This window comes from Microtus ochrogaster, chromosome 15 (genome assembly GCF_000317375.1).
Source record: "Microtus ochrogaster isolate Prairie Vole_2 chromosome 15, MicOch1.0, whole genome shotgun sequence".
Lineage (NCBI taxonomy): Eukaryota > Metazoa > Chordata > Mammalia > Rodentia > Cricetidae > Microtus > Microtus ochrogaster.
Genome location: NC_022017.1, coordinates 36,074,765 through 36,102,539, shown reverse-complemented (window position 1 = coordinate 36,102,539; position 27,775 = coordinate 36,074,765). Strand labels below are relative to the sequence as shown.

Sequence of the window (27,775 nt, the reverse complement as noted above, 5' to 3'; positions counted from 1 at the left end):
GATTGCTCAGTGGTTAGAGCTCTTGCTGCACAAGCCTAAGAACCAGGGTTTGGATCCTGAGAACCCTCTGCAAATCCTGGGCAAGCATGGTGGCCTGCCTGTAATTCCAGCCACAGAGGGTGGAGACAGGGCATCCGTAAAGTAAAGCAGCTAGGGAAATTAACCATTATTAGTGAACTCAGGTTTGATAGAGGAAGCCTGACTCAATGAATAAAGTAGATTTCGGAGTGATTCCCAACATCAACTTTGGTTATCTACACATAAACATACATAAGTGCACATGCACCCCTACATATAAAAATGTATACACACATAAGTGCACAGCACACATACACAAATGGAAAAAGGAACAAGTTAAAGGGTGAATGCCATGTTAAACACACGGTAGCCATAAAAATTTGTTGAAATAAGCTATATTGTTTTGAGTTTTCTTTCTTTTCTTCATAAAAAACTTTTTGGAGATGGTTTTATAATGAGTCCAAACTAATCTCAAACTAGTGAACCTCCTGCCTCAGCTTCTTAAGCGCTACGTACGATTCCATGTACATGTCACCATGCCCAGCTTAGAAATAATAAATCTAGTATTTTTACCATAGCTAATTTTTATTTTATATGCTGATTGACATTTCCCACTCTACCTGCACCCCCACCTGCTCCTGGGGTGAAGGTCTCTGCTCTTACCCCACTGGGAAGGAAGGGGCACCATCCTGTTGCCCAGGGGCATCCACATGGCAGACAGCAAAATGTTGTGTGATCTCCTGCATGTCCTCAGAGTTGAAGAGGGGGTTGTAGCAGGTCTTGTCTGCAGGACATGAGAAAGAAGTTAGGAGAGGGGGCTACAGCAAAGCACACTCAGTTACTCCTTCACTTAGCAGCAGCAGGGCAGAGCTCCCAAGAATTGTGCGCCTCTGTGAGTTCGAGGCTAACCTGGTCTACACACAGAAAGTTCTAGACCACAGTTTCACATACTGAAACCCTATCTCAAATGAAAGATACAATTCTTCCCACCTCACCCCCAGGCCTTTCTCTGATGACAGAGGCAGGAAGAAGTCAGAGCTAAGATCTGGTATAGGGTAGAACTGGGTGGGCTTTAAGTTCCTTGCAAGATCGCCATGGGGCTAATACAAGGCATAACCACTTCTCTGTGACTTCCAGGCTGTAGGATCTGGACATCTTGATTTTCAAACAAGAAGTATCCACTTGGATCTCCTGGAATGACCCCTCCATACACACACTTGCTAGGGGGCTGACAGAAAAACAGCCAGCTGTGTAACTGAGACTGCCCTTGAATTCCTGATCTTCCTGCCTCTACCCATAGGATTAGGACTACAGAGAGGTGCACCACCACCACCACACCTGGCTTTTTGTTGTTTTCTCTAGCTCAGGTGGACCCGTAACTTACTATGTAGTCTAGGTTAGTCTCCAACTCGCAATGATCCCCTGGCTTCAGCTTCCCAAATGCTGGGATGACAAAGCATAGGCCGTCAAGTCTGTTACTTCCTGTCATCTTAAAAGTCAATGAGCCAACACTCACTACAACACTGTGTATAACACAGTTAAGTTCAAAGAGCCCAAGTACCCACCATCCAGTGTGGTGATTTGAATAAAAACGGCCCCCACAGGCTCATGTATTTAAATACCTAGTCATCAGGAAGTGGTATTATTTTAAAAGATGAGAAAGATTTGGGAGTTGTCTTGTTGGAGTAGGTGTGGCCTTAGGGGAAGGAATGTGTCACTGGGGGTGGGCTTTGAGGTTTCAAAAGTGCATGCCAGGCCAAGTCTCTCTCTCTCTGTCTGTCTCCCTGCAGATCAGGATGTAGCACTCAGCTAATTCTCCAACACCATTCCTGCCTGCCTCCATGCTCCCTGCCATGACCATGGACCAAGTCTCTAAAACTGTAGGCAAGCTCTCAATTAAATGCTTTCTTTTCCAAGAGTTGCCTTGGTCATGGCATCTCTTCACAACAATGGAACAATGACTCAGACATAAGCTGGTGCTGGGAGTGGGGTATTACTATACAGGCCTGACCATGATATTTGTTGAAGAAATACAGACTAACAAGTGTTGTTTCTATTCAGTAGGATTCAGAAGTGAAGTACTGCCAAAGTCCACAGCACATAAAAATCTTGAAAACATGGACAAGGCCAGTCATGAGCCAATCGTGAAGGATCACACACTGAAGGGGTGTGCTTATGTGAGAGTCTAGAGACATACAGAAGGAGACAGAGTGTCCTCAGCAGCGCTGGAGAGTGTGGGAGATCTGGGCAGAGGAGAAAGGGTTCAAGGCTTCTTCTCAGAGTCACTATAGTGTCCTAAAGATGTTTGTGCTGATGGCTGCACAGCTCTGTGGTGATATCGAAGTCTGATGCAAGCATTTTTTTAAGTCATTATAACAGGTTGTTAGGTGGCAGAGTCACTTGCTTCCCATCTCCAGAGTATCCTGTACTAATAGCTTTGGACCACACACAGTGTGACTCAGGATTTTCCAGGCTAAGGCAGGAGTTCCTTCTGGAATAGCTCCAAGAAGTCCCCGAAGCTGAAAGAGAAGCTGACTATCACCAGCCCTCCCTCGCAGGCATTTCCCTCCCCAGGTGACTGGACTCTCCAAACTCACGGTTCATGCCAATGTCGTGATACGTGAGAATGACTGGACGGTTGCCCTTGGGGGTCCCACACAGTGTGACATGCAGGGAGCCATGGAGAGTTTCAATGTCCTGCTCCTGAGGAGAGATCACAGACAGAGGCTCCTCAGGTGAGATTCACAGCAACAGTGTGGCTGACTCATTGGCGGTGAACACCTGCCATGCTCCCAGCTGTTCTGAGGATGGCCCAAGTACACATTCCTTTGGTCACCCAGAGCTCTGCACTGGCAACGAGAGATGTCTGAGGCCAAAAGAGGTAGGGAAGGGAAGAGAAGGGGAGGGGAGGGGAAGAGAGAGGAGAGGAGGGGAGGGGAAGGGAGAGGAGAGGAGGGGAGGGGAGGAAAAGGGAAGGGGAGGGAGTGCAAAGCAAAGTTGTGCCAGGAAGCAGAATACAGGGTCCTGGGAGGTTGTGCACCACTCTCCAGGGACAGGTGGCCCCAGCCACCCTTCCTGAAAAGGACTTTGCTTTCTGCATCTGGCATGAGCTTCCTTGATTTCCTTTCCCTGGGTCTCGCCTATCCTACAGGCAATAAATGCTTGTTTATTTGAGGTTTTCTAGAAGTCACTCCCATTTCAAAGGACAACCTCAGTTTCCTGTGGGAACACACAATGTGGTATTTTGAATAAGAATGGACTCCATAGGCTCAATATTTGAATGCTAAATCAGCAGGAAATGGAACTCATTAATAGGATTAGAATTAGGAAATTAGGAGGCTTGGCCTTGTTGGAAAACCACTGGGGGTGGGCTTTGAGGTTTTCAAAAGCTGGCAAATGGCCTCCTATTGGTCTTTCTTTCTCCTGCTCCTCGCCCCATCCCTTGGCCTGTGGATTAGGATATAGTTCTCAGCTACTGGTCCACCTTCATAGCACTGTTGTGTTCCTTGCCAGGAGGATAGTGGACTAAGCCTCTGAAACTGTAAACTAGTCCCAATTAAATGCTTGTGTTTTGTTTTGTTTGTTTTGTTTTAATAGAAGTTGCCTTAGTCGTGGTGTCTCTTCACAGTGATAGAATAGTAACACACAGACACACACACACACACACACACACACACACAAATACACAAATCAGTGGCTCCCTTGACTCTAGTAGCATCTGTTGATGTTTGCCCTTCCTCTTTCACAGGCTGAGGTCAGTTCCCACCTTGCACCTCTCAAATGTCATGTAATATTAGATGATACCAACCAGAGCGAACCTCACTCACTGTGGAAGTGGACTGGACTTTGTCAAGTTGGGTAACAGACTTGACCCAGCAAAGCTTACATAGCAGTCATTGTATAACCACAAGACAAAGGTTTGCCTGAATTAAGCCGTCATCCAAGGGATGATAAAGGCAGAAAGAAGGTTGAAGGCTCAGCACAGTGGCCACCTCCTGGGGCTGCCAGTGGGGTGGGCTAACAACTTCCCATTCTGGATTGATCACAGAACCTGCAGTGATCCACCCAAATCCCTTCTCTTTCCTGCTCCAGTCTGAGGCCAGTCCTTAGTAATCCATAGTTTTCCCCATGCATTCCCATGAAAGCAAAGAACACGTCTATCCTTCTTCTGCCCTCAAGAAGACAGGCTCTATCTTGGTTCCAAGCCCCAGCTCCCTGTGAGCTGATTTTCCCTGCTATTGTCTTCTGAACCTCCCACCTAGAAGGCTGTGAGCCTCGGTGACCTTCTGTGACCCTGCCTTTGTTCCCTGCTGTCTGTCCTCTTTGCTGTCAATCAAGGCTTCTGAGGACCCAAGACACACTTCTCCAGGGAGCAACAGCTTCCTCCTTGGATGTGGTTAGCTCTTGGCTGCCCTCCCTAGGTCATCTGGGGACATTGAGGCCTTCCTTGTAGCTGAAGCATTTCTCTCGAGGTCATCTCTTGCAAGAAACCTGTGGTGCTATGTGACACCATCCATCCACAACTGGTGATCGGAGACAGGCAGATGACACAGAGGTAGGTGCACCAGTCAACCAGCTGTGCTTCCTTGAATCTTTCACTCCCTACACTCACAGAGGTTGGAAATATCAGAGCCCTCTAGCAACCTCCAGGCCACTATAGACCGACTTGCAAAATATGTGAGACTAAAAGACACCAAAAATTCCAGGTGCCACCAACCTTCTCCCAGAATCTAGGACCCCCACAAGACCCTTGAGGCGGGAGACAAGAAACAGGATTGGCACTCATGGTCTAATGTGAGAGGAGAAAGGATTAGGGAGTCACTCAGGAACCATGAGTCTGGGAAGTCACCCTAACCTGTCTTGGGAGCAGCCTCCCTCCTGCAAGACTTTGGGAGACCAGAATAAGACTGTGTAACCCAGGGGGACAGGGATTCCCCGACTGGGGCACTCTTGGAGCACAAACAAGACATTCATGCATATATAACAGAGTACAGGGGTGTGTGCTTGTACCCCAGTGCTCACGCCTATACTAAAGTAGCAGCCCACATGTGTGTAGCAGAACAATGCATCTGGGTGAACTAGTCCCACATGGCACATGGATGGACAAGCACAGTGGCAAGCATGAATGCATGACTAATGCGGTTCACATGAATGCACTGGGACTGCAGTGCTCACAGATTTATTGGTAAAGCAGCACACATAAGTATACGATTACAACACTGCACGCGGACATGCATGGACTCGTTTTAAGTAGAGCAGGGAATGCTTGTGTCCCAGCAGACAGTACACATGGATGGCTGTGAACAGCAGTCCACATGGATGTATTAGTACAGCAGCACACATGGGTGTACTAGTAAAGGAACATACATGAATTCACTAGTACAAAACAGAATAAGCCCTCATTCCAGGGTCCCACATCAGAGTAGGGTGTTTGAGTGCTATGTTTTCCTTTTTTGCTGTTTGCACATACTGGAGATGGAACCCAGGGCCTCGCTTGCACCCACAAGCCGAGTACATGACTGCTGAGCTACACCCGAAGTCCCCAGTACGACATCTAGCCAAGGCTTCACCCGAGGTGATTGTGGTCATGCACATTGAAATCCCAGTGCTAAAGAGGGTGATGCAGGAGGATGGAGAGTTTGAAGACAGCTTGGACCACATACTCTCAAACACACAAGACCACACATACACTCTCAAGAGCTGGGCCTGTCCCCACCAAGGCAGAGAGATGCAGGGGGTCCTAGCCCTGAAGATTTCTAAAGCAAGTAAGCCCAGAGCCCTCCCCTGCCCACTCTATGGAATACGAATTTGAACCTGTGGCAGTGTCTATGAGGGAGTGATGATACACCCAGCACAGGCAGGCCTTGGCCCAGGCACAGGCAGGCACTGACAGGCGCAGACAGACACAGCCAGGTACAGGCAGCCAGAGGCAGCCAGCAGACAACACAGACAGGGATAGGTAGGCACAGAAACGCAGGGACACTTAGCTCCTTGTGTACCTAGCACAGGGGTCTCCTGATCCATACTGTCACCCCAAAATGAGTCCCCTCCCCCCCAGGGAACACAAAGTCCAGTCCTGCCTCCCTCCCCCCTTTAACTTCAGGCTCAGCACTTCTTTCCTGCCAAGAGAAAGCTCTGGAAAAATCCATAGGACAGGAGCATCAGCCCAGCCCCATGGGACACGGGTCATCTGCCAGCCCTGAAGCCACCATGGTAACAATGGTTCATTGTGGGGCCACATTCTTTATTGTCTTCGGGGCTAACCCACATGGCTCATTCTAAAAATAGGCCAAGCCAGTCTCCCTGTGGCTACTACCCTTCAAGCCCTTGTCCCATTTGATAAGCCTTCAGGGCCTCAGCTCTTAGAAGGGAGAGCATGTCCCCAACCCAGGAGCCTCTGCAGCAGCAATGGGGAGGAGAGTTGGAGCCCAGCCAGGCAGAGGAGACCTCAGCACCCACGAGCACTAAGACCAGCTTTAGGGGTAGAGATCCCTAAAATCTGACTTTGGCTAACCTCTACAGAAGCCTTACAGATTATGATTTTAACTCGAAGGGGTCTCTCCTCCACCCAAGAACAAAATACTATCCTGGTGTGGCTTCCTGTTCTGCAGAGGTGCTGCCTATACACAGCAGGGCTTGGAGCTGCAGGGACGTCAGAACTGTGTACTTTACCTGTCCTTGTCCCAGACAACAGGCAGTCCCCTGTGCTGGGAATCATGAGGAGACACTTCTGGCTGGGATGCTGTGGGACCGGTCTCTTGTTTCTCCAACTCTAGAGTCTCACACTCAACACTACAGCAGGTCAGAGGCAGAGAGCATGTGACCCAGCTCAGAGGTCACACAACCAGGAAGACGTGAGACAAAGGCCACCTCTCACCTGCTCCGAAAAATCTAGAAGCTCCTTTTCTTTGGGGCGGGTGATCTGAAGGTGACAGGGAGGACCGTGGTAATCACTCCAACTACCCAAGACCCCGCCTTAAGATTCTTCCCCTGTTCTCATGGAAACCACTGACTCCACTCCCTAACGACTGCCACCATCCTGCCTAGATGAGGAAACCAGGGCTGAGAGAGGTCAAGTTCACTTGCCTGAAGTCACACAGTTAGGATGGCGGCACAGCGTTTGGACTAATCTTGGATTTAAACAGCCTGGTTCAAAGCCTGGTCTCTGAAGATCCAGGCTCTACTTTGTGCAGATGAAGGAGTTTAGCAACGCAGTAAGCAACATCATAACGCATCCTGTGACTTCTTGGGGGCCACCTGCAAGCTGGGTCCCTGTTTCTCTTCCCAGCAACTTGGACCCATGTGTGGTTATGAGCACACGGGAACTGGGAGTGACTAACACCGGTTCTTGCCATCCTGCTAAAGCGTGCACCTGTTCTCCCTGCAGGACACACACCTGTCCTCAACACACCTGTCCTCGCTGCCGGGCACGTGCCTTTGTGGATAGAGTATCAGACACAGAAAGATCTCACCACAGGCCCTACCTGCCTAGAGAGGCCCTTCCCACCACCACACCCTGCCCAGAACACACACACACACACACACACACACACACACACACACACACACCCTTGTTCTCTCGGCTGTACCTGATATCATCACAGGTACCCATTCATAACTACCAAGCCAAACCAGACTAGAGACTTCCAGAGAGAAGCCCTGGCCCTGAGACACAGAGAGGGTCCAGTCTGAATATTTAGAATTCAAGGGCCCACACAGCCAATGGGCCAGTGAAGAGATATACTCTTGCCCCCAGTCTACACTGCCTGCAAGTAGGGAATTAGCACTTAGGGATATCTCCAAAGAAACATCCCTCTGGATGCCAGACCTGGCCTGAGAGGATGAACACTATGACAGACTCTCTTCCAGTGGCCTGAGGTGGGGGGTATCTGATCTACGTGAGCATCCCAACTGTGCACCAAGCTGAATATGTCTAGCAAACCTCTCCTTTCTCCCAGCTCTTCTGTGTCCAAGGATGGTCAGGAAACCCTGCTCTAGCATGCGAAATGCCAGAAGAGATCTCTGAGGTTTCCCGGGGACTTTGAAAACAAACAGATCAGTACTGGAACTTTTTTTACTTTTCTTTCTCGCCCTTTCACCTGCTTCCTGTCCAGAACATGTACGGAATGCTCGGTGAGTCAGCAGCTATGTTATAAACATGAGGTCAGAAGCTACATACTTGGAATGGAGGAGCAGGAAGATGGAAGGAGTCTGGGGCTGCGTGATAGTCATTTCCTGCTAGTTGTAAATAGCAACCATGCTTATTTAGGGAGCTGTGATGTTAGAGATATTAACCCTAGTGTATGTCCACTATGTACCATTGTTTATAAGTTATCAACCATATCTGAGAATCCCTGCCCTTAACCGTAAGCCTGGGGGTGCTCTAGTTTCATTTCTGCTGTGACAAACACCAAAAGCAGCTTAGTAAGAAAAAGGTTTATTTCAGCTGACAATTCCACATTACAGTCCGCCCTGGAGGGAAGTCAAGACAGAAACTCAAAGGCAGGCCTTTTTGCTATTCTGTACAATGCTAAGTTTCCAAGAATCTTAGGCCACAGTAAAGGCATGGCAGGAAACACAGAGAACACTGTTCACAGGTTGGTCAGCTGGTTTGCACTTAGCTAACGTTCTTATATGGTTCAGGACTACCAGCCTAAGGAACAGTGCCACCCACTATGCACCAGAATGTCCTACATCAATTGACAATCAAGACAATCCCCCGCAGACATGCTCATAGGATAGTATGAGATTCTCTTCCCAGATAATTCTATGTCATGTCAAGATGACAGTTATGCTAACTGAAACAGGGGACAGGACAAACCTGCCTCTCCCCGGGCTGTCACCACGACTGAGACCCAGGAGTGCTTTGCACATTGCTACCTCTCTCCAGGTTGGTTGTTATGGCAACTACAAGAGGTGATTATTGAGGAGACAGAGTGGCTTAAGTCACTGGCTGGATAATCTATGGCTCTAGACACCAGCTGCTTCAGCTGCCATAATCTCATTCTTTCCTGAAGGACCCAGGCAGACACTAGAGGATGTATTCTCCCAGATTCTAAGGCAGTTAGGGGTATGGACCACCCACTGCTTCCCCAGAGCAGCAAGCTGAGGGTCAAGTCACACCACAGTAGGGACACTAGTAGAAGAGACTGCAAGGACTCAAGACTCAACCACCCTTTGTGTTACCATCCCACCAAGACAGAGAAGAAAAGCGACAAGTTATGGTTGTTTGGGCTTTGGATCAGCCCAGGTCACAGAAAACACCTCGGGTCACAGTGAGAAGCCAGAGGCTCCAACGAGGGCAGGCAGTGAAAAGAAAAAGGAGTGACCAACTGCAACCCACAATACAGTGGAGAAGCACAGTGGTCTGCACGTAGGATCAAGGGACATGGATGGAAGTCTGGCCACGCCCTTTGAGGTAGTGACTCCACCCCCTTGTTTCAGATAAGAACTAAGCCTCGATGAGGAGAAACAGGCAATTAAAGACAGGGGCCTTCTGTCCATGGCACTACAGTTACCAGATATTGGTCTACCTGGGTCAGCCTGACAGATCCTGACCTGGGGCGGACATGTTGGCACAGCTCTAAGCCATGGCCTAGATAGCTTTCCTTTACTGTTCCAGGAGGATGTTGCTAGGAAATCCCAGAGCAGGCAGCTGTCTTGTCTCACCCATCCAGATGTGCATCCTGCCATCTGCCAATAGGGTTTCTGAATCCCAGAAGCTTTGTTGGGAAGTGAGACCAGGAAAAGGAAAAGGACAGGAAATGGGGGATTAAGAACTCTGCGCCTTCTGTGGGAGTTCTGCTCCCCTCTACCCACAGGGAATGAAAACAAGAAACAAATGTGTAGAGAAAAAGAACCTTGTCCAAGATGGCTGCTTGCCAGGCTTTCCCATGAGCTAATGGGCTTGCAACAGAAGGGGAAAGACACAGTCTCCTGTCTGGCTTGCTCCAGTGAGACAAGAAGCTGCAGGAAGTAGGAACTGAGCTCAGGCCTCCCCGAGGCCAGCCACCCTGTCTTGCCCTCTCCCCTCCAAGAGGCCCTGCAGGGAACAGCTGCTCATTTTCCATAGTGCTCCGTATGCTGTGTGTGCCAACATATTTCCATGGAAACCAAATCAGATGAAGCCATTTGAACAAGCACAAGGCCTAGGTAGAAGGCATTAGCCACTGAAGACCAAATAGCAAAAGTCAATCAGTATGGAACCAGAAGTGAGAGAATGGACCTGAGCTCCCAACCTTAGCCCCCAAAATACTTGCAGAGGAAACTCTGGCTCTGGATGTAGGCATTGAGTCAACATCCACACCCATCTCATCACAATGTGGACTTCCCCGGGGTCGTATCTTAGACGTTCACACAAAAAGAGCGGGGGTATTTCCTTTATCAGTTGTCATGAGACTCACATATGACCATTTGTGGAGAGCACAGGGCAGTTTCCAGATGACATTTTGTGTTAAGAAGTCAGCTCTTTCACCTGCGCTACTTTCCTGGACCACTGTGTTTTCAGGAGTCAACCTGGACTTAAACTTAGGACTATCCCGATAGTACCCCTGGGCATCTTCACACAGATCTCTGTGTGATCAATGGAATAGTGCCAGCCATGTGGTTGGCCAGACAGACCAAAGAGGTATGGCAGGGGTGAGCCACAGTGCAGTCTTAAGGACAGGGGATTCCCCAAGTCTAGAACTATAGGAAAGTTCTTCAGAAGAGACTTCCAGCCAAGGTGGACTCATGGAACCACCTGACCGATGCTGGCATGGTCTCATCATCCACGATGATGATGATAACACGGGTCCCTGAGTTTTCATCGAAAGCACAGGGCACCTGCCCTGCTTGTCTATGGACATCGTGGCAGATAAGTGGCATCATTTTACTATAGTATGACAAGCTTCGGGGTTATGAAGCTATATAAAATTAGCTACAGCTGTTATGTGTCCCCTTTTACACAAGGAGATTGTAAACAACAAACTCCAGCAAAGGGAAATGAAGGTGGAATGGCGGGGAAGGGGGAACGTGGACTTTTAAATTTTATGCATATACTGCCACCAGGCCTCACACTTAAAAGTGGTAAACATGTCACCTAGTCTGTGTATTTTACCACAATGAAAATCAGAGGAAACCTACAATAAACGTTGGGGTGTGTTCTGCTTGAAATGGCACTGTCGTTATAGCCCCACTTTACCCTCTCTATAACACAAAGTCACTTTACAAAGGCTATCGACTTTCCCGTATCACAGATGAGGAAACTGAGGCTGGAGGGACTGGGTTGATAACCAGAAAAGGACAACTGGTCCTGGCATCCCACTCTCTGAGTCCACACACACAGCCTTCACTCCGAGAACAGATAAACACTAGACCAATCACGCACTTAGCAGGAAGGCCCACAGAGCAAAAAAGCAAGTCACCAGGCTCTTATCAGGGAGAGGCTTTTGTGGCTCAGCCCTGACGGCACAGGTGGGCCCCCCGGGACTCTCACTTACAGCTATGTTCAGCCCACACAGGCAATTAAATAGCCAAGGTCTCAGGGGACAGTTTCATTGCTCTTACTACCCTGGAATAAGAGCACATAATGATTAGAAACAAAGTCACAATCTTAGCCACCACCAATATAGAACTTCCACTCTTACGCAGTCTCTCTATGTCTCCAGCAGGACAGAGCAGGGCTGAATAAGATAAACCAAAGTCCTCAGGCTATTCCATTGACCTCCGGCTCAACACAGTACCTGTCCATCCCTGAGTCCTAGAGAGTGAGATGGGAAGTGTGGAGTTCTGGACATTGCATACAAAGCAAGGAGAGCAAACATACAAGCTTAATACCTGGAAACAATGAGACAAAAAAATGTGCACTTCTGCCTGTGTAGCCAAACGTGGACCTGGTGAGACACCCAATGCTACCCACTTTGACCTCTGTCTGAGCTAGGTGAACACAATGCTTCTCCTGATTGTTGAGGAGTTAAATGAGGTACTGGCTGGGCAGCCTTTGGTATGGTACCTCGCATATGAGAACAGGCAGTGGCTTTATCAATACCACCCAGACATCTGTGGGTCTGAGACAGGAAAGGACAGGCTGTGACACTGCCTCCTACAGCAACCACAGGGTGACCTCTGGCAAGCCACTCTCCAGAACTGTCTCTCCCCTTCTTAACAAGAATGTGGGTGGAACTGGGGGCACCAGGAGCTCCGCTCTCCTTGGAGACCAAGATGTGTGTTCGTGGTGCTGGGCACAGCCAATGAAATGATTCTCCCAAATCCTCAACTATCCGATGAGCAATGGACCAGATCACAGGGAGCCGAATGGGATATATGTAATCAGGCAGTGATGGGGTGGAGTGACAAGCAGTCCTTGGTGGGTCTTCAATACTCTAAGCCCCTGCCTAGATCCTTTGCACCCAAGGAGCTGCCCCCATCCCATGCATAGTCCTCTCCTGCTTCTGCAGGCAACGCCAGTGGACCGGTCTACTTGTTTTTCACCCATCTCTGATGGGATGAATACTGAATGCATACTACCTTACTAATTTGGGGGGGGAGGGGTTTCTCCTGATGTCCCCACCCATGATCCTTAGAAGCAAGTTTCTGGCCTAACCTCATGTCTTTTCACCCACCAGGAACATGCAGATAAGGAAACTGGTAGCTAAAAAGGCCTGGATCTTAAAGGCCACCTCTGCCCACTCTTCCTTGCAGGTCACAGCCTTTTCTCCGAGCCACTACTGGGAGTCCTACTGGTATCTTAGCTGTCACAGAATTGGAGGCACAGCCAGGAGAGCTCCTCAATAGCCCCAGGCATGTGTCTCAGCAACATCACCCAGGCAACATGGAGTCTCCCAGCAAGGAATGACACAGAGCCCATCAATTCTTGGCCTTCTGACTGAGATTAAGTGGGGATTAGAAATTTGTACCCAGGGCTTTTGTGGAGATTGGATGAGCACTTCTCACAGTTGAAGTATTAAAGTAAGACTCAGAGTGCTCGTAACGATGCTTAGTACACAATTAAGTACTAGAACGTTCTTATGTTCATTGGATGACGCTTACTTAGCAAGGTGAAGTAACTCATCAAAGGCACAGAGTTTGACAAGTAAGCTAAAACTAACATTGTTGCATACTCTTAAAAAGGTCAGTTTCTTCAAGATGCTGAGGTTTGAGCTCTGCTCTAACGTCAGGCAAGTCTCAGTTTGGATGGATTCCCCATAGAATGCAGAAATGACAGCCATACTGGAAATTTATCAACTACAGAGACTGGGGCAGCCAGGGTGCTGGGAACTGGGCTGTGTGTCCAGGAGACTCCTCTGGAGAGGAGAAGGCTAAGTAGCTTCCAGACAGGAGCCCTGGGTGAAAACCACAACATGATCCTCCAGGTATCCTCATTTTGCGGAGGGTACAGAGTTGCGAGGGTTCATAATTCCGTGGGCATCACCCTCCAATGGAAGCAAGTGTCGTTTCTGTATAGCCTTCAGATGGTCACTGTCCTTGGCTCGGGGCTCCTGTTCAAAAGCCACGATGAGTAGTATGCTTGTACGATAAAACCCCTCAGCATTTCCCACCAGTTGCACAGGTGTGGGCTAGACTATTTACCTCTGCTTTGGAGACAGACGTGTCCCCTGCTTTACAGCATTATTGGGGTTCAAAGGGAAATCTCTGCACTGTGAAGGTGCTACCTTTCTTAGTGGACTCCGAGGCTTGTATACAGCAAGAGTTTAATACCCGCTTCTTGTTGCCAGCTATGTGGGATAGGTTGTCCTCACAGGAGAAGAGGCAGAAGCCATGGCCTCAGACCTACGCTGTGAGTCCCTAGAACCCCAAAGTCAAAGTACCCTGTGATCAGACTGATAATACACCCTCAAAAGCCTACCTCATACCTTCATACAATTTATGGGGACCAATGATGGAACTAAGCAAACTGCTAACCCTTGTTCCAATTTTTTCGTTTCCTTAGAGTCAAGGCCAGAATCCCCACTTCTATGCGGAAGGACGAGTGTATATCAGAGAAGGAGACCCAGAAGGATGTCACAAATGTTTCCTACACAAATGTCAAAGTCAAGATGTGTGGGTGGGATCTGGTGGAGATCTAGGTGAGCAGGCCTGCAGACAACCTTCATGTGCCTATCCCACCTTCCATGGTACTCATGCTTGGGAAGGATGGCACAGGGCATTGTTCAGACCTGGGTGTCTCCATTCTCGACAGATGAAAACGAAGCTGGAAACACACCCCTGACTGGCCCTCTAGCTAGTTCTGAGTGGGCTAGATACTCCAACCTTGGGTAAAGAACCCCAGTTTCAGATTTGCTAACACAGCCAAGATCAGTACATCTCCACCTCACAGGGTCCCAAGTCCACCGGACTTCCGTTATTTCCCACACACACACCCCAGCTCTCCAGGGCCACACAGCAGTATGTCTGTCTGCCCTCCTGGGGGCTGCTCAGCTCTCACCTCCCTGGCTGGAACTCAGACTTGCTTCCTCCAGGGGAAGCTACAAAGTGTGGAGATTGGCTGAGCTCATTCCCTGCTCTCTGCTGGCTTCACATGTAAACAGCAATCCACTTCACACTGACGGGAAGAAGAAAGGGAAAGGCATAGGAGGACCAGTGGATATAAATGGAGACCCACACCCTCTACTTGCCTGGACATCGAACTCTTGCAGGAGGCCGGTGATGGTCTGTGGAGAGATGACAGAGTCATGGTTAGTTTCCTTGGTTAGAGACAAACATTGGCACTCACAGTCCTCTCTGGTGCCTGAATCTGAACTCTGCTCAGTGGGCTTCCCTTAGCCCTTGCAAAGAGAGACTGTTTCATCTCAGGGAGCAGCAGCCCCCTGGACAATTGGCCCATCTGCTAGGTCCTTTTCTGAGGACAGTTGGCCAAAAGAGACCTAAAGGTAGACACGGGGCACAAACCCGAGTGACAGACACTGCAAGTGGCTATCCAGTTCATACGGAGACCCATGTGCTGGACTCCCAGGACGCAAATGGGACCTTGTCACTTCTGCGCTTGCAATTTCCTCCTGCAAGGTCTGCACTCTGTATTTAAATGCAGTCCTTTGTGGGGACAAAGGGATAAGGGAAACTTCAAAGCCTTTCCCTCAATCTATACATAATAAATTTCAGCCCAAACAGCTTTCATCCTTGAACAGTTTTCTGTGACAGGAAGGTCTTGACTCCACTGAAGCCAGGGCAGTGTGGTTCTGGGAAGACCTGGAGCCTCACTGGTCCAGCCAGCATCTGTTAAGGATTGCTATCAGCTTATTTTCTGAGAGGATTGAACGCAAAGCGTAGAACGCCAGGCGCCAGTCGGAGCCATGAGCCTCCAGTACAGAAGATGGCACAGCAGTGTCTAATGCCCAAGCGGCCAGGGAAACAAAGCAGGGTGCAGAGGGCCACAGGGGCTGGAAAACTGTAAGCCAATCATAACAGATGCCCTGCTGCAGGGGCTGTGACTGGGTGGTAGACAAGAGTATCAAGAGTCACTAAATGCGGATTGAAACAAAGGGGATCAATGCCTGTACTGTGTGTGTGTATGTGTGTATGTGTGTGTGTGTGTGTGTACACGTGTGTGTGTTTTCCATAGATTTGTTTATATGCTATGCTCTTGTTCACATGTGTGCATGCTATGTACAATGAATGTATACTCATAGCTATAACTGTGTATGCCATGGATGTGTGTGTCTACTACAAGCACAAGATGGAGTAGTATGAAGCAGCTCCACTCACCTCCCCTTTTTCCACCAGAGGCTTCACCTCGGCGAGGTCCACGTCCTGTAGCTCGCGGGACATGTCCCTGCTATTATTACAGACCTACCAGAAGAAAAAGGCCAGGAGGTCAGCACTTCCCAGTAGGATAACTTTTTTGGAATAAGCTAATACATGAACGGAACAAACAGAAAGGCCAGGCTTCTCCACTGCCCCCCAGCCCTTCCCACCCACAGCCATGCCCATGCTGTGGGCTGCAAGGAAGCCTTCCTGCCCTCAACCTTTCCCAGGCTTCTTAGCGGAACTGGGTAGATTTCCAAAAGAGGAAGCAGGCTTACAGTCACAACTACAACGAAGCAGGTGGATAGAGAACCAAAAGCAGGCGCCACATCTAGTCCAGACCCATTAAGCATACCCCATGCTTCATGATACATTCTAGAAAGAGACCCCTTTACCAATCATCCCAAAGGCAGACATCCTCAGATTAACCATCAAGGGACCAAAAAGCGCCTGGGTATCACCATGTACAGGTGCTCTATATACACCTCTGGGCAGGAGGACTCCAGGTAGTCTGACCACAGTGGAAAAATAGGACATGGGGACAAACCCAGGCCAAGGGTCTTAGTGCTTGGTAGGATGTGGAAAAAGGAATCTAACATAAATGGTACTTCCTGAGCCAGACCCCACCAGGGCAAACAAGAATGGCAATAGGGATCTCCTTGGCTCGCACTGGGACACATACTCCTGTAAGTCAACAAATAAGGGCTACAGAAATAGACAGGTGCAGAGTTCAGAGCTGCTGGAAAGTCTGATCTAATGGGCTTGTGGGGAGAGGAGAGGGCAGAGGGTGATACCCACAGACCTAGGAGATAAATACACAGATTTCTAGATCCACAGTCAAGTTGGAAAAGTAAATGCCCACGGAGAACAGGCATGGATGGGGCTCAAAGAATTGTGGAAAACAGAATGGAAGTGTCCCAGGAGGTACACAGAGTTCTGGGGGCGGAGGAGAAAGCCAAGACTTAGGCCCAGGATATGGTCTTCTAACCACCTACAGGCAGAGTCTGCCTTAGAAAGAAACCCAGCTGCTCAAGGACCTGTAGACCTTGCAGCAAAGGAAGTTAAAGTCTCCAAATATTCCTGAGAACCAGCTGCCCAAGCCCACAGGAACCCTGTGACCCTCATCCAGAGGTCAGCCTGCAAGAGCAGCCACTCTAATACGTACCCAAGCCAAAACATGGCATGCCGTGGGTGGATGGGGTGTGCTGGTCTGGGGCCCCAACGTGACTCTCCCCAGTAGATAACCACCTCACAAGAATGTCTTTATGCAATCTTTGGGGTCTGGGATCCAGAACATTTCAAAAACAAAGTCAGTTTTATATCTGTGAACATTCCTGGGCCTCGGCCAGCTCAGAGGCAGCAGGCATGAAAAGCTATGGTCTGAAAGAGTCTTGCTAAATCAGCATGTTCACAGTCCCGAGACCTTAGCTGTGGGATGCCTCGCCTACACAGCCTAGAGAGACCTTCCAAAAGCCCTGGGCTCTGGCAACACCAGCTCTCATGCCGAGAATGGAAGACTTCACAGTTCACAGGGATCCTGATATAACTCTGCTCAGCAGAGAGCCCAGGGTGAAGCTGAGGTCGTCAACTTGCCCACAGGGAGGGTTCCAACAAGCCCTCTTTAGTCCTTGACTGTGTGAGCATCACCCATTAGATAGCACCCTGCCTTGGGCTCTAGCTTCCCACCTCCAGCAGGGGGAAGCTTCAATTCCCCTTGGTTGGTCACTGACCCGTAGAACAAAAATGCCCTGCGCACTTCCTCTGCGCTTACAAAGACTCATACTGTAGCCTAGCTCAGTTTGGTCAGTTCTCCCAGGTTCTAGAACATAATGCCAGCCTCTACCATCTCTCTCCTCCTTCAGAAACTAAAGGAGATCAAAGCATAGCCTCTGGTTTCCTCACTGAACTTCCTGATTCACCCACCTTACACGCTTTCCCCTTTCCCTAGACCATAGGACAAGAAGAGCTCAGTCTCCCAACACCTCAAGCACTTGCCAGTCTGCTCCTTGGAGCCATAGAGCCCTCTTCCGACAGGGCTTCAACCAACTCAAGGCCTGATGGAAGCCCAAAGGAGAAGGACACTGAATATCATCTCTACTCTGATTGATTTGTCTCCAAGAGACCTTTTCGCAGTACTTCAAGACCTTTTGTTTTTGTTTTTTCTTCAAGACAGGGTTTCTCTGTGTAACAGCCGTCGCTATCCTGGAACAAGTTCTGTAGACCAGGCTGGCCTTGAACTCACAGAGATCTACCTGCCTCTGCCTCCCGAGAGCTGGAATTAAAGGCGCGTGCCACCATTTCTTTTGATTCTCATGAATGGAATATTCCTTGGAATCATCTTGATGATGAGACACTGCTAAAGATCCTCCAGTGCACAGGACAGCAGCACGGTAAAGACAGCCTGACCCACGATGCTAACCCTGCAGAGCATGAGACATCTTTGTCTGGGTGAAGACGCAGAAGCTGGTGGGGAGAGACCACATCTTCCAGCAGCCCAGGGGGCATGCCTGGGGACAGAATGTTCTGCATATGAGAATACCTGTGCTATCCAGGTCACTGTTTCCCAGTAATCAAGACTGTGCCGTAACCAGGACTACAGACACTGGGCGACCACAGGCTACTTCTGTTCCGTATCTCCATCAGCTGCTGGGACCCAGAGCATCATCCTTCTCCATTCTCCCTCCTCACAGGACCAATGTGGAGGGTGGGCGGCTGCATTCCCTAACTGGCTTTGGCAGCCCAGCAAAAGCATCTTCTAAATGTTTATTTTTTCCATATGCTTCTGTACAAATATGGTCTTTTTTAGGACACTCGGTATAGAAAACAGATTCAAAAGCAACAACAGGAGACTTGGATACAGCTAGGGCTATAGGTATGGCCATTCTGTGGGCCCTTGTCCTCCTCTCCATCCCTACCCATTCTGCTTTGCCCCTCCAAAGTTGCCTTTAGCCAGCAGCTGAATGCCATGGGCAACTTACAAAGTCTATGACATAGTCTTCGTTTCTTTCTGAAGGACATTATTAAGAGCCCCTCACAGGATGAGGAACGAAAGCAACTGCAATGTTGAGGAGAATTTTCCATGTGATGGGTCTGCTGATAGAGCCATGACTGCTCCTAGGTCCCCAGTCTCCGGAGCTCAGGCTTGTGTGTGGCCCTCAGGCTCCCTCTGTAGCCAAAGTGGCCCATCTGTCTGTCCCTACATTGCCTGACTCTCCAGGATCATGAACAACTGACCCTCCAGTGTGTCTTAGCACTATCACATTCAGACCCTAAGAATCTTATGATGTCCAGAAATATCCCTGGCCCTGGCTAGCCACCCCTCAAGCTGTGACAACCCCAAATGCCTGCTGACACGGCCAAATGTCCCCTGGATGCAAAATCAAATCTGTCCAAGATTGGCTGAGCTCGGTCATTCCTGGTATGAGGTTGGCATCCAGAAACGTCAATTAGACACAATTCTTTAATCCAGTACACATTCAGAACCATGTACTCTTGCCTCCGAGTCTAATAACTTCCGCTCACACAACCAGCTGCAGGGATTAGAGAAGGAAGAATCTCCTCCCAGTGAGAGTCTCCTACAGAGGTGGGGCCCCAGGTCATACCACCAGCTAGCATCCTGGCTGGCACAGCTTCTTCCTGCCCCACCTGCCTGCTCCAGGAGTTAAGGCCACCTGGAGTTAAATAGCAGGCTGAGAAGCAGACTCTAGTATTACCACCAGCCTCAAAACCCACGTTGTCTGGAGTTGGAGCTCCACCTCTGTGTGCTCATCGAGGTGTGCATGATGCCAGGGACATTGTAAGACCTGCTCACAGCAAGCAGCAGGGCTTATCCTCAACAAGGGATCTGCAAACAGCTGTTAAATGAGCCAGTGTCTCTTCCTTCCCGAGTTGCTGGGGAGTCCCTGGGGCATTATGAGGACACAGCCTGTGCTTTACACATTGTTAGTCCTGGAGTAGCCCGAGAGGGAGAACAAGTAAAAAATGTTCAGTAAATGCCAAACAGCGCAACACCACGAGGTCCCTCTGATATCAGCCATGTTTGACCATGAGTGACAAGGCTCAAGAAGGCTGGGCAAACACATCTTGGTCAGCAATGAACAAGAATTCAAGGACTCCTGGCCCAGCCAGGCCAACGTTTGCTGGGAGCAGGTAGGAATGCAGCCTTGGGCTCAAAGGGCAATGTGTCGCCCCCTGTCCCCAACCCAAAGTCCCTTGAGAGTCATTAGTCAATCTGAGGACGGTGGGGACAGAGTCTAGGATTCTTTTTTTTTTGGTTTTTCGAGACACGGTTTCTCTGTAGCTTTGGAGCCTGTCCTGGAACTAGCTCTTGTGGACCAGGCTGGCCTCGAACCCACAGAGAGAGATCGGCCTGCCTCTGCCTCCCGAGTGCTGGGATTAAATGCGTGCGCCACCACCACCGGGCTAGAGTCTAGGATTCTTAAGAACCCCCAGAGAAGCGGCAGGACAAGATTAAGAGTTCCTAGCATGGGAATCACGTCACCTTCTTGCCTCACGACTCCAAGTCATCACCCCTAGGAGCCTCAGTGTGTCCACTTGCAAAGGACTGACAGGGCCCTTAGGCACAGGTCCATTCCACCTTGATTTAGAGCAGAGAGTTCTGCTCTCTCAAGGTTGTTGTCAACAGGTGTGGCTAATATCCAGACCTGATATTTCAGGTATTAAGAAGTAGATCTGTTTCTACCTCAAACAAAAGTCTAAGGATCCAACTAGGTCCCTACCCCCTTAGGGAGATAAGTATGGATTCCACCCAGGGAGTGGTTTGCCTCCAGAATGTTTTGGTCTAGGGTGTGAGCGTTACTTGTCTTATTCTGGCAACAGACTGTTTAACTAAGAATGTCAACCATAATCCTTCAACTGGTCTGTTCATTTCCTTGTGTCATGTTAATGCAGTTTTTGTTTGTTTGTTTGTTTTAATCTTAGTCCTACCTTTTGGGGTCAGGGTACTTAAGCAAATGGAAATTAAACACGGGTGATTTCTTAGTATTTACTGGAACTCCCTCCCGGTACTATCCAATGTTTCTGCTTTATTATTTTCACTCGTGTCTTTGTTCTCTTATTTTTCTTATCCCCATGCCCCTACCCTTTTAAGTGGTATCCTTGTCGAAGTTGATCTCCCACAAAGGATGCATATCTGTTCTTTGGACACTGCAGAAGTCCTAACAAACTTGGTACACATGGGGACCCAGGTAGGAAGTCGTAGACCTGAGACCAGAGTGCCACATGCATTGTGCGCAGCTCTGGCTGAATGCCTCACTCACCCTCTTCTTCATCAGGCCTCAGATCCCTCACCACCGACACTGAGTTTTCTACTTAATTCTATCACTCCTTGCAGCTGAAGCTACTCTGTGGCACTCAGCCTTCTGTGTACCCTCTTGGGCAAGTTCTCCGGGATCTCCTAGATTCCCCATGGGATGGAACAAGAGGCATCCAGCAAAGACCCATTCATGAACTGTTCCAGGGCTTCCAGGACCCAGTCTCCCAGGAAGAGTATCCATGGAAACTGGACAGCATGAAACCCCACATGGCTACACCACAGTAAGTGCCAGGGTCACTTCTATGGCACCCCACTCATTCCTGTGTTCAAAGAAGTCCTCAGCAGGGGCATTGCCAACTTCACAGAAAGGAATCAGGAGCCCTGTGAATGTCCCTCATGTGGCTTGCCAACAATTCCACGTCTCAATCCTCCAGCCTGGAGAAGGATAGCTACATCTCACTCCTTTGCTGGAGGCAGACAACAGGCCCTTGGAGTCCTGTACTGAAGCAGAGAAAGGAAAACGGGACCATGGCTGGCTCAGCATTGACTGTTAAGTCAGCAGCTGGCCCAAATTCTGCCCTTCAGGTAGCAGTCACAGAAGCACGGATATTCCCAGCCTGCCCTTTACCGAGCCTGGGCTGGAGATCAGTGTGTGCTACCAAGGGTTGCACAGCATAACATGGTAACCCCAGGAAGGTCTGGAAGGCAGTCTCACTTCTGTGTTAACGCAGGAAAAACTACCTTGGGGACATGCTCGGGTTTCCCCCACAGGCCTGTTGGGACATTCCTATGTCGATTGAAAGTCACTCTGAAGTCACTTTCTGAAGCACTGGCTCTCCTGGTGTTTTCTGGACTTTTGGAAGTAAAGGCTATGGGGAAGGGTGAGGCGGTGGAGTTCTGAACCAGTTTTCTTATGTAATCCAGCTTGCCAAGACTGCTCTGGATGGTGTAGTGGATGGGCTAGAGCTTAGGGATAGTATAGAATGGGGTGAAAGATCTCAGAGAGATCCAAACAGCCTTCCCAGAAACTTCCAGGGTTCTTTCAGGGCCTCGGGACTCGGCACAATACTGAGCATCACTGACTGGGTCCACGGTGGAAAAAAAAAAGGGTAATAAGGAGAAATCATCTGTTGCCAGGCAACCAAAGCTCCTCCATCCTTCATGCATCTGTGGGGACTGGAACTTTTGTTTTTTTAGATTGAACCTAGTATGTGGCCAAGGCTCCACATACTACGCTGCCTGCCATCTTTTTTTTTTCTGAGACAGTCTCAAGTTGCATAGGCGCTGGCCTTGAACTCACAATCCTCTGGCCTGGCCTCTTTATCCCAAGCAGGAGTGCACTACCTGCTGGAAAGGGTGTGTGTACACACGCGTGTTCTATCAGAGTAATGGAGCAACGAGCAGTGAGGTAGGGCAGAGTAGAGGGTGGGCTAGAACAGAACAGTAGGAAGAGCGAGTGCCTGGAACCTGCCCGCCGTGCTCTTCCCACAGTGCTCAGTGGTGTCTTGGCACCGGAGTTCTGGTAGTTAGTGGCTTGGCAGACGGCTGTCTGAGGCATAAGCCAGTAACTGGAAGTCCGAAGAAGGACATTGGTCACACTAGAGGACTATTCTGTGAATCCGTGGGATGGGTGTAAGCTGTGCTGGCAGGGCTGAGACACTTTATTGACATCACAGAGCCAGTGTTAGCCTAGGACGGAAATGGATCCTCATACCGAGCCCTTTGTCCCCAAGATCAGACAGCATGCTGGTCACCCTCCCTAATGAGATCCTTCCCCCAAACGGCTCTATCACTTCCACACTCCAGAACAGTCCCTTGTAGTTTTTCCTGTACAGATAGGCTGGCTTATTGCCCTCATCAGTGGAGATTTCCTTCGGATGCACACGGAGAGAGTACTCAGTGAGTGCCAGGCTCTCGGGCCCTGGGAGGGGGCATGGGAGAGCAGAGATGACAGGACAGTGTGGTCCCACAGGACAAATGGGAGCAGGGTGGGCACTCAGCTAGCCATGGGAGGGTCTGGAAGGAAGGGCAGAGGCTGGCTAGCTGAGGAAGGCTTAACGGTTTCTTCAGATTTAAGGAAAGAGTGAACCTATTTTTAAAAAATCAACTGCTTTAGGCAGTGGTGATACACTTCTTTAATCCCAGTACTCAGGAGGCAGAGGCAGGAGAATATCTGTAAGTTTTAGGCCAGCCTGGTCTAAAAAGCAGGTTCCAGGACAACCAGAGCTGTTACACAGAGAAACCCTCTCTAGAAAAAAATTAAAACAAAAACAAACAAAGAAACAACAACATCAACAAAACAAACAAACAAAACATGAACTGCAAGTCCCCAGGTTCATGAGCCTTTCTTTGGCCCCCTTGGGTAGGGAAGGGCTGGCTAGACCGACAGTCCTGGACAGTCCAGGGGTAGGCAGTGGGCACACAGGTCTACAAAACAGATAGAAAAATAAGAAACTCTCGGTCCAAAGAGGCTGTTTGTGGGCCTCATTTTGTATGTTAATAAGCATGTTCTTATTCTGGGGTGCCAAGGCAGACTTCCTCATGTTCTCCTTAAGGGCTTGAGCTCTCCCCACCCTAGACAATTAAGTTCCATGCCAACACCTAAACCCAAATGCTGTCCTCCACCTGTGAAGTTGACGTCCTCTGGGACCACAGTGCTCCCATCTGCATCTCTACAAACCCCCGTCCAATAAAACAACTGGTGGCCAGATTTAGCAACTCCATTCCCCAAGAAGAGAAAGAGCAAGTGAAAAGGGCTAGCCTAGAATCGGAAGTGACCAAGAAGGCCCCAGGGCCTGCAGTGTGTCCAACCAGGTTGACCACCCACCCCAGAGGCTCTCTGTGGCCTGAGGGGCAGGGGTAGGGTTTGAACGTGGCCAGGGGGGAATGCATTTGGCTCAGATCCACTCACCTGGTTTCGAAGAAGTGCCCAACCTGTTTTCTAACCTGGGAATTAAGACTCTCCAACCTCAATTGCCGGAGCCAATATGCTAGACCACAAGGCAACCTAGCTAGGCAAGGACAAGGAATTGAGCAACTATGAATTCCCAGACCCAGGGGGACAAGAAGGCGTGACAGGTATGGCCTCCTCCGGTCTGCTGTCCTCCAGCCTCCTGGAGCAAAATGCTCCTGGGGGCAGTGCCTAGTACCTTCAACCTAATCCTATTGTTTAGCTTTTTGAAGACTCTCAAAAAGAAAAGTCTGGGTCCATTGGGAGTACTTAGACCTGGCTAGGGTTATAACCAACAGTGATCCAGACCCATTGTCAAGGAGGTGGCTCTTTAGTGCCCTTTGCAGTTGTTATGGGAAACATCCACACAGTGCCCGCCCCCCACGTGCTGAGCACTGGTCTCACTTCACACAAATTAGCCTAACCAAGTTCTACACAGCCAGATGAGATTGTTTGGGTTATTCTCCCTTTATAGAAGGGGAAACCTAAGGCACAACGCTCCTGCGTGTTTCATTCTGCCCTGCTTTCACCAGGCACCTGGAGATAATTACACACACACACACACACACACACACACACACATATATATTGTTAGCCTAGAACACATATTTTTGAGGACTGACTCAAAGGGTTCATTCAGTCTGGTTCTCCCACTTTTAGACACATAGCTTCACACAAGCCTTTGGGTTCCGCATCGACTCAATAGAGATAATGCAGCGTAGGCAGCCATCTCTGTGGAGACTGGAAGAACTAAGGGACCCCAGGATACTCTGTCCATCCCATCCCAAACTTCCTTCCTAGCCTGTATTCTTCCTGCTCTGGCTAGATCCAAGGATGCTAGTTATCATGGTGGCTTAGCTCCGAAGCCACAAGACCTTTGAGGCTACCTTAAATGGCTCCTCTGGAACTAGGTCTTAAGGGAAGCCCTGCAGCTGTGGGGACATCAGAAAAAACACATGGCCTTTCTGCTCTCTGCTCCGATGAGCTCAGGCCACCAGGGGTCAATGTACCCGGGGACCCCAGCACTGTTGGGGAAGGGGCAGCGAACTCAGAAAGCCACCAGAAAAGCACCCATCAGTTCACTCTGACCCTTTTCTCCTCTTCACTAAACTGACTTGGCTTCAACCTCAGCACCTGATTCAAATGCTTATAAAGAAAACAATCAAAACAAAAACAAAAACCACTTCTATTGTGCCTTTCCCTCCAGGTGGCCTCACCTGAAACTTAGTAAAAAGACAAATTTTCATTCGCATTCTGCAGCATACAGGCAAAAAATCATGTTCCGTGCCAACCAAGAGACCTCTGAGAAGGGACACTGGATGCAGTTCTGGCTCACGCTGACACCGACACTGATCTCTGATCTCAGGTCACATCTCTAAAGCGGCAAGAGATGGGACAGGATGGTGAATGAGCTTGGTTGGACTAAGGAAGTCCAAACAGCCCAGCCAGTCAGTGGTTAGCCATCTCTGGTTTGCCTTCACCGGGAGAAGGCTTGCCAGGGCAGGAGACCCTACAGGAACCAAGCAATTCCTTCAGGCATAGGATTGCATCAGACGCCCACCTGGGACCAAAGGAAGTCAGAGCAGAAGGCAGGGCTGTCCCCGTCATTTTTAATGTATGTGTGAACCCTTCCTGTGAGCCAGGCTACTGTCCTAGGGGTAGCAAGCATCCTTACCCAAGTACCTGGTGCTACTGGCTACTGGGAAACCAAGCCCCACCAAGCCAAGAAGGTACAGGTAGGATTAACTCCCTGACATCATCAACTATAAAGCTCCACCCCTTGAAGCTTCTCCAGCCCTTCCTAAAGTCTCCCTCACACCTTTCTTAGGCCCCCATTTAGTATTCATCCTGGCCTGGAGCTGGTTGAGCCACCTACCCCACACACCAACAGTGGTCTGTCCCTTCCCCGCCACTGCCCGAGAAGTTGAAACTAACAAAATGCTAGAATTTTTAACTGAAAAAGACAACCTGAAAGATTTGCCTTGAAACTCATTTCACCCATCAGTTCACTTGGGGGTAGTATAAGAGAACCTGGGGAGGGGAAGTGCATTGGCGAGCTGAATTTCCCACCTTCTACAGGAGCTTAAAGAACACTAACAGGCTGGCATGCCCAGGAAACCTGTTAGGAAGAGCTGAAGGCTGTTCCAGGACATGGACCACTGGACTTCCCTCTTTCAAGCCCAAGGGGTGGTGCTTTGGGGATCTGTGACAACTGCCAGCAGGGGCGACCGATAGGGAAGAGGGAAGGTGGCAGAGTAAGGAAGCTATCTACGAATTCCAGCTTCAGCTACTAATTTGAGAGAGGCGGTGACAGCGTGTTTCCCCCCGAGTCTGTAGCATTCCGCACGCCCCTCCCGAATCTCCCCCAACAGGCTCAATCAGAGACCGCGAAGGGTCCCCCGGGAACGGACGAGCAGTTCCAGCTGCACTCCGGGCTAGAACAGCAGGGAGAAATGCCTAAGAGAAAGAAAGGGGAGGGGGTGTAGGCGGAGGCGAAAATGACGGCACTCGGAGCTTCGGAGCTTTAGTCGACTTGGGGGCTGCCAGGTGCCCAAGCGACCCTGTGGCACCAGCCACAGCGCCAACCCCGGAATACCTAGAGGGCCTCACCCTGCCCGTGCAGCGCTTGCCGCGGACACTCGCTTTGGCGCGTGCAGCACGCGCCGGGACACACCCCGGACTCTCCCCCAGCACACACACGTTCTCTCACACGCACAGCTTGAAAAGCACGCGGCTCTGTGACGGGATGGGAACCTGGGCTCAGATCACACTGGTTCGGGACCAGGCTCCGAAGCAGACATACCCTTGCCCCCTTCGGCAGAATCTTCCCCTCCCCGGGCCCCAACACTACTCACCCCGCGGGAACACGCTGTACAGTCAGTCACTCTTTCCCTGGCCATCCCAACACCCATCCACACCCCTTCACACTCTCAACCCACAAGGTGTTCCCATGAGCCTACTGGACAGAAGAGTCAGCTGTGACTTGGAGGTGACGCCGGGAAGAAGGACCCAGGTGTTCCTAGGCTCTCCGCTCCAATTTCGACCCCTTTCCCCAGTTAGAAAGAAGCGAGACAGAACATGTTTTTCCCTCTTATAGTAATCGAAACGCCCTCCATTGATGCCAAGAGTCCCTCTCCCTCGCCGGAGCCATGAGGTCCTCGCAAGGGCCACCAAGGCAGACGGGGAGTCTAACAGCACCTCGAAGACAAGCCTCCTGAGGATCCTTGTTGTGCCCCGGAGGAAAAAGGCATACGGGGTGGGGAGGCTTACCTAATGAGCGAGCACGAAAAAATGCCAACAAGGTTGGCGGCGAGGTGCCCAGCGGGAGGTGAAGAGAGAGGCGAGGATGAGTGAGCGAGCAATCAGCCGCGGTAGAGGTTGGCCTGGCAAGATTTGTTTATGTGCGGGCGTAGGGCGAATTTATAGGCGCCGGGGCCCCGCCCTCAGGGCCTTGCCCCTCCCCGACCCTCGGCTCCCTGCTCAGCGGGGGGACACACCCCTTTCCCGGGCTCGCCCCACACTGCACCCAGCCTGGGCTGGGCGGGCTGGAGCCGCCGCCTGTTGCGCAAGCCTTCGCAGGGGAGCGGCGGGAGGGACTGCCAGGCCCGGGCTCTGGCTCCTCCCTACAATCCCCTCTAGGGGCCGCGGCGTGCGCTGCGGACGTGTGTGCACCGAGTGGTTGTGTGTGTTCCCGTGCGCGCTCGTGCGTGTGCCTGCGGGCTTCCTTGTATCTCTGCGCGGCCGCGAGGCCCCCATCGCCTTCTTGGAGTTTCCTAAGCTTTATGTCGGCG

At 50.2% G+C, this 27,775-nt stretch overlaps 1 protein-coding gene across 1 annotated transcript in view; it reads right to left on the bottom strand.

The window, feature by feature from the left end:
- Positions 1 to 27,547, bottom strand: part of Ndrg1 (N-myc downstream regulated 1) — a 44,245-nt gene extending 16,698 nt beyond the window's left edge. Inside the window, exons 1-5 of the mRNA XM_005354534.3 lie at positions 27,255 to 27,547; positions 15,721 to 15,804; positions 14,634 to 14,669; positions 2,616 to 2,721; positions 682 to 802 (exon numbers count right to left, since the gene is read on the bottom strand). Of these exons, the coding sequence (XP_005354591.1) occupies positions 682 to 802; positions 2,616 to 2,721; positions 14,634 to 14,669; positions 15,721 to 15,783 (326 nt within the window). The 5' untranslated portion in view covers positions 15,784 to 15,804; positions 27,255 to 27,547. The remainder of the gene's footprint in view (positions 1 to 681; positions 803 to 2,615; positions 2,722 to 14,633; positions 14,670 to 15,720; positions 15,805 to 27,254) is intronic.
- Positions 27,548 to 27,775: the final 228 nt, after the last annotated feature.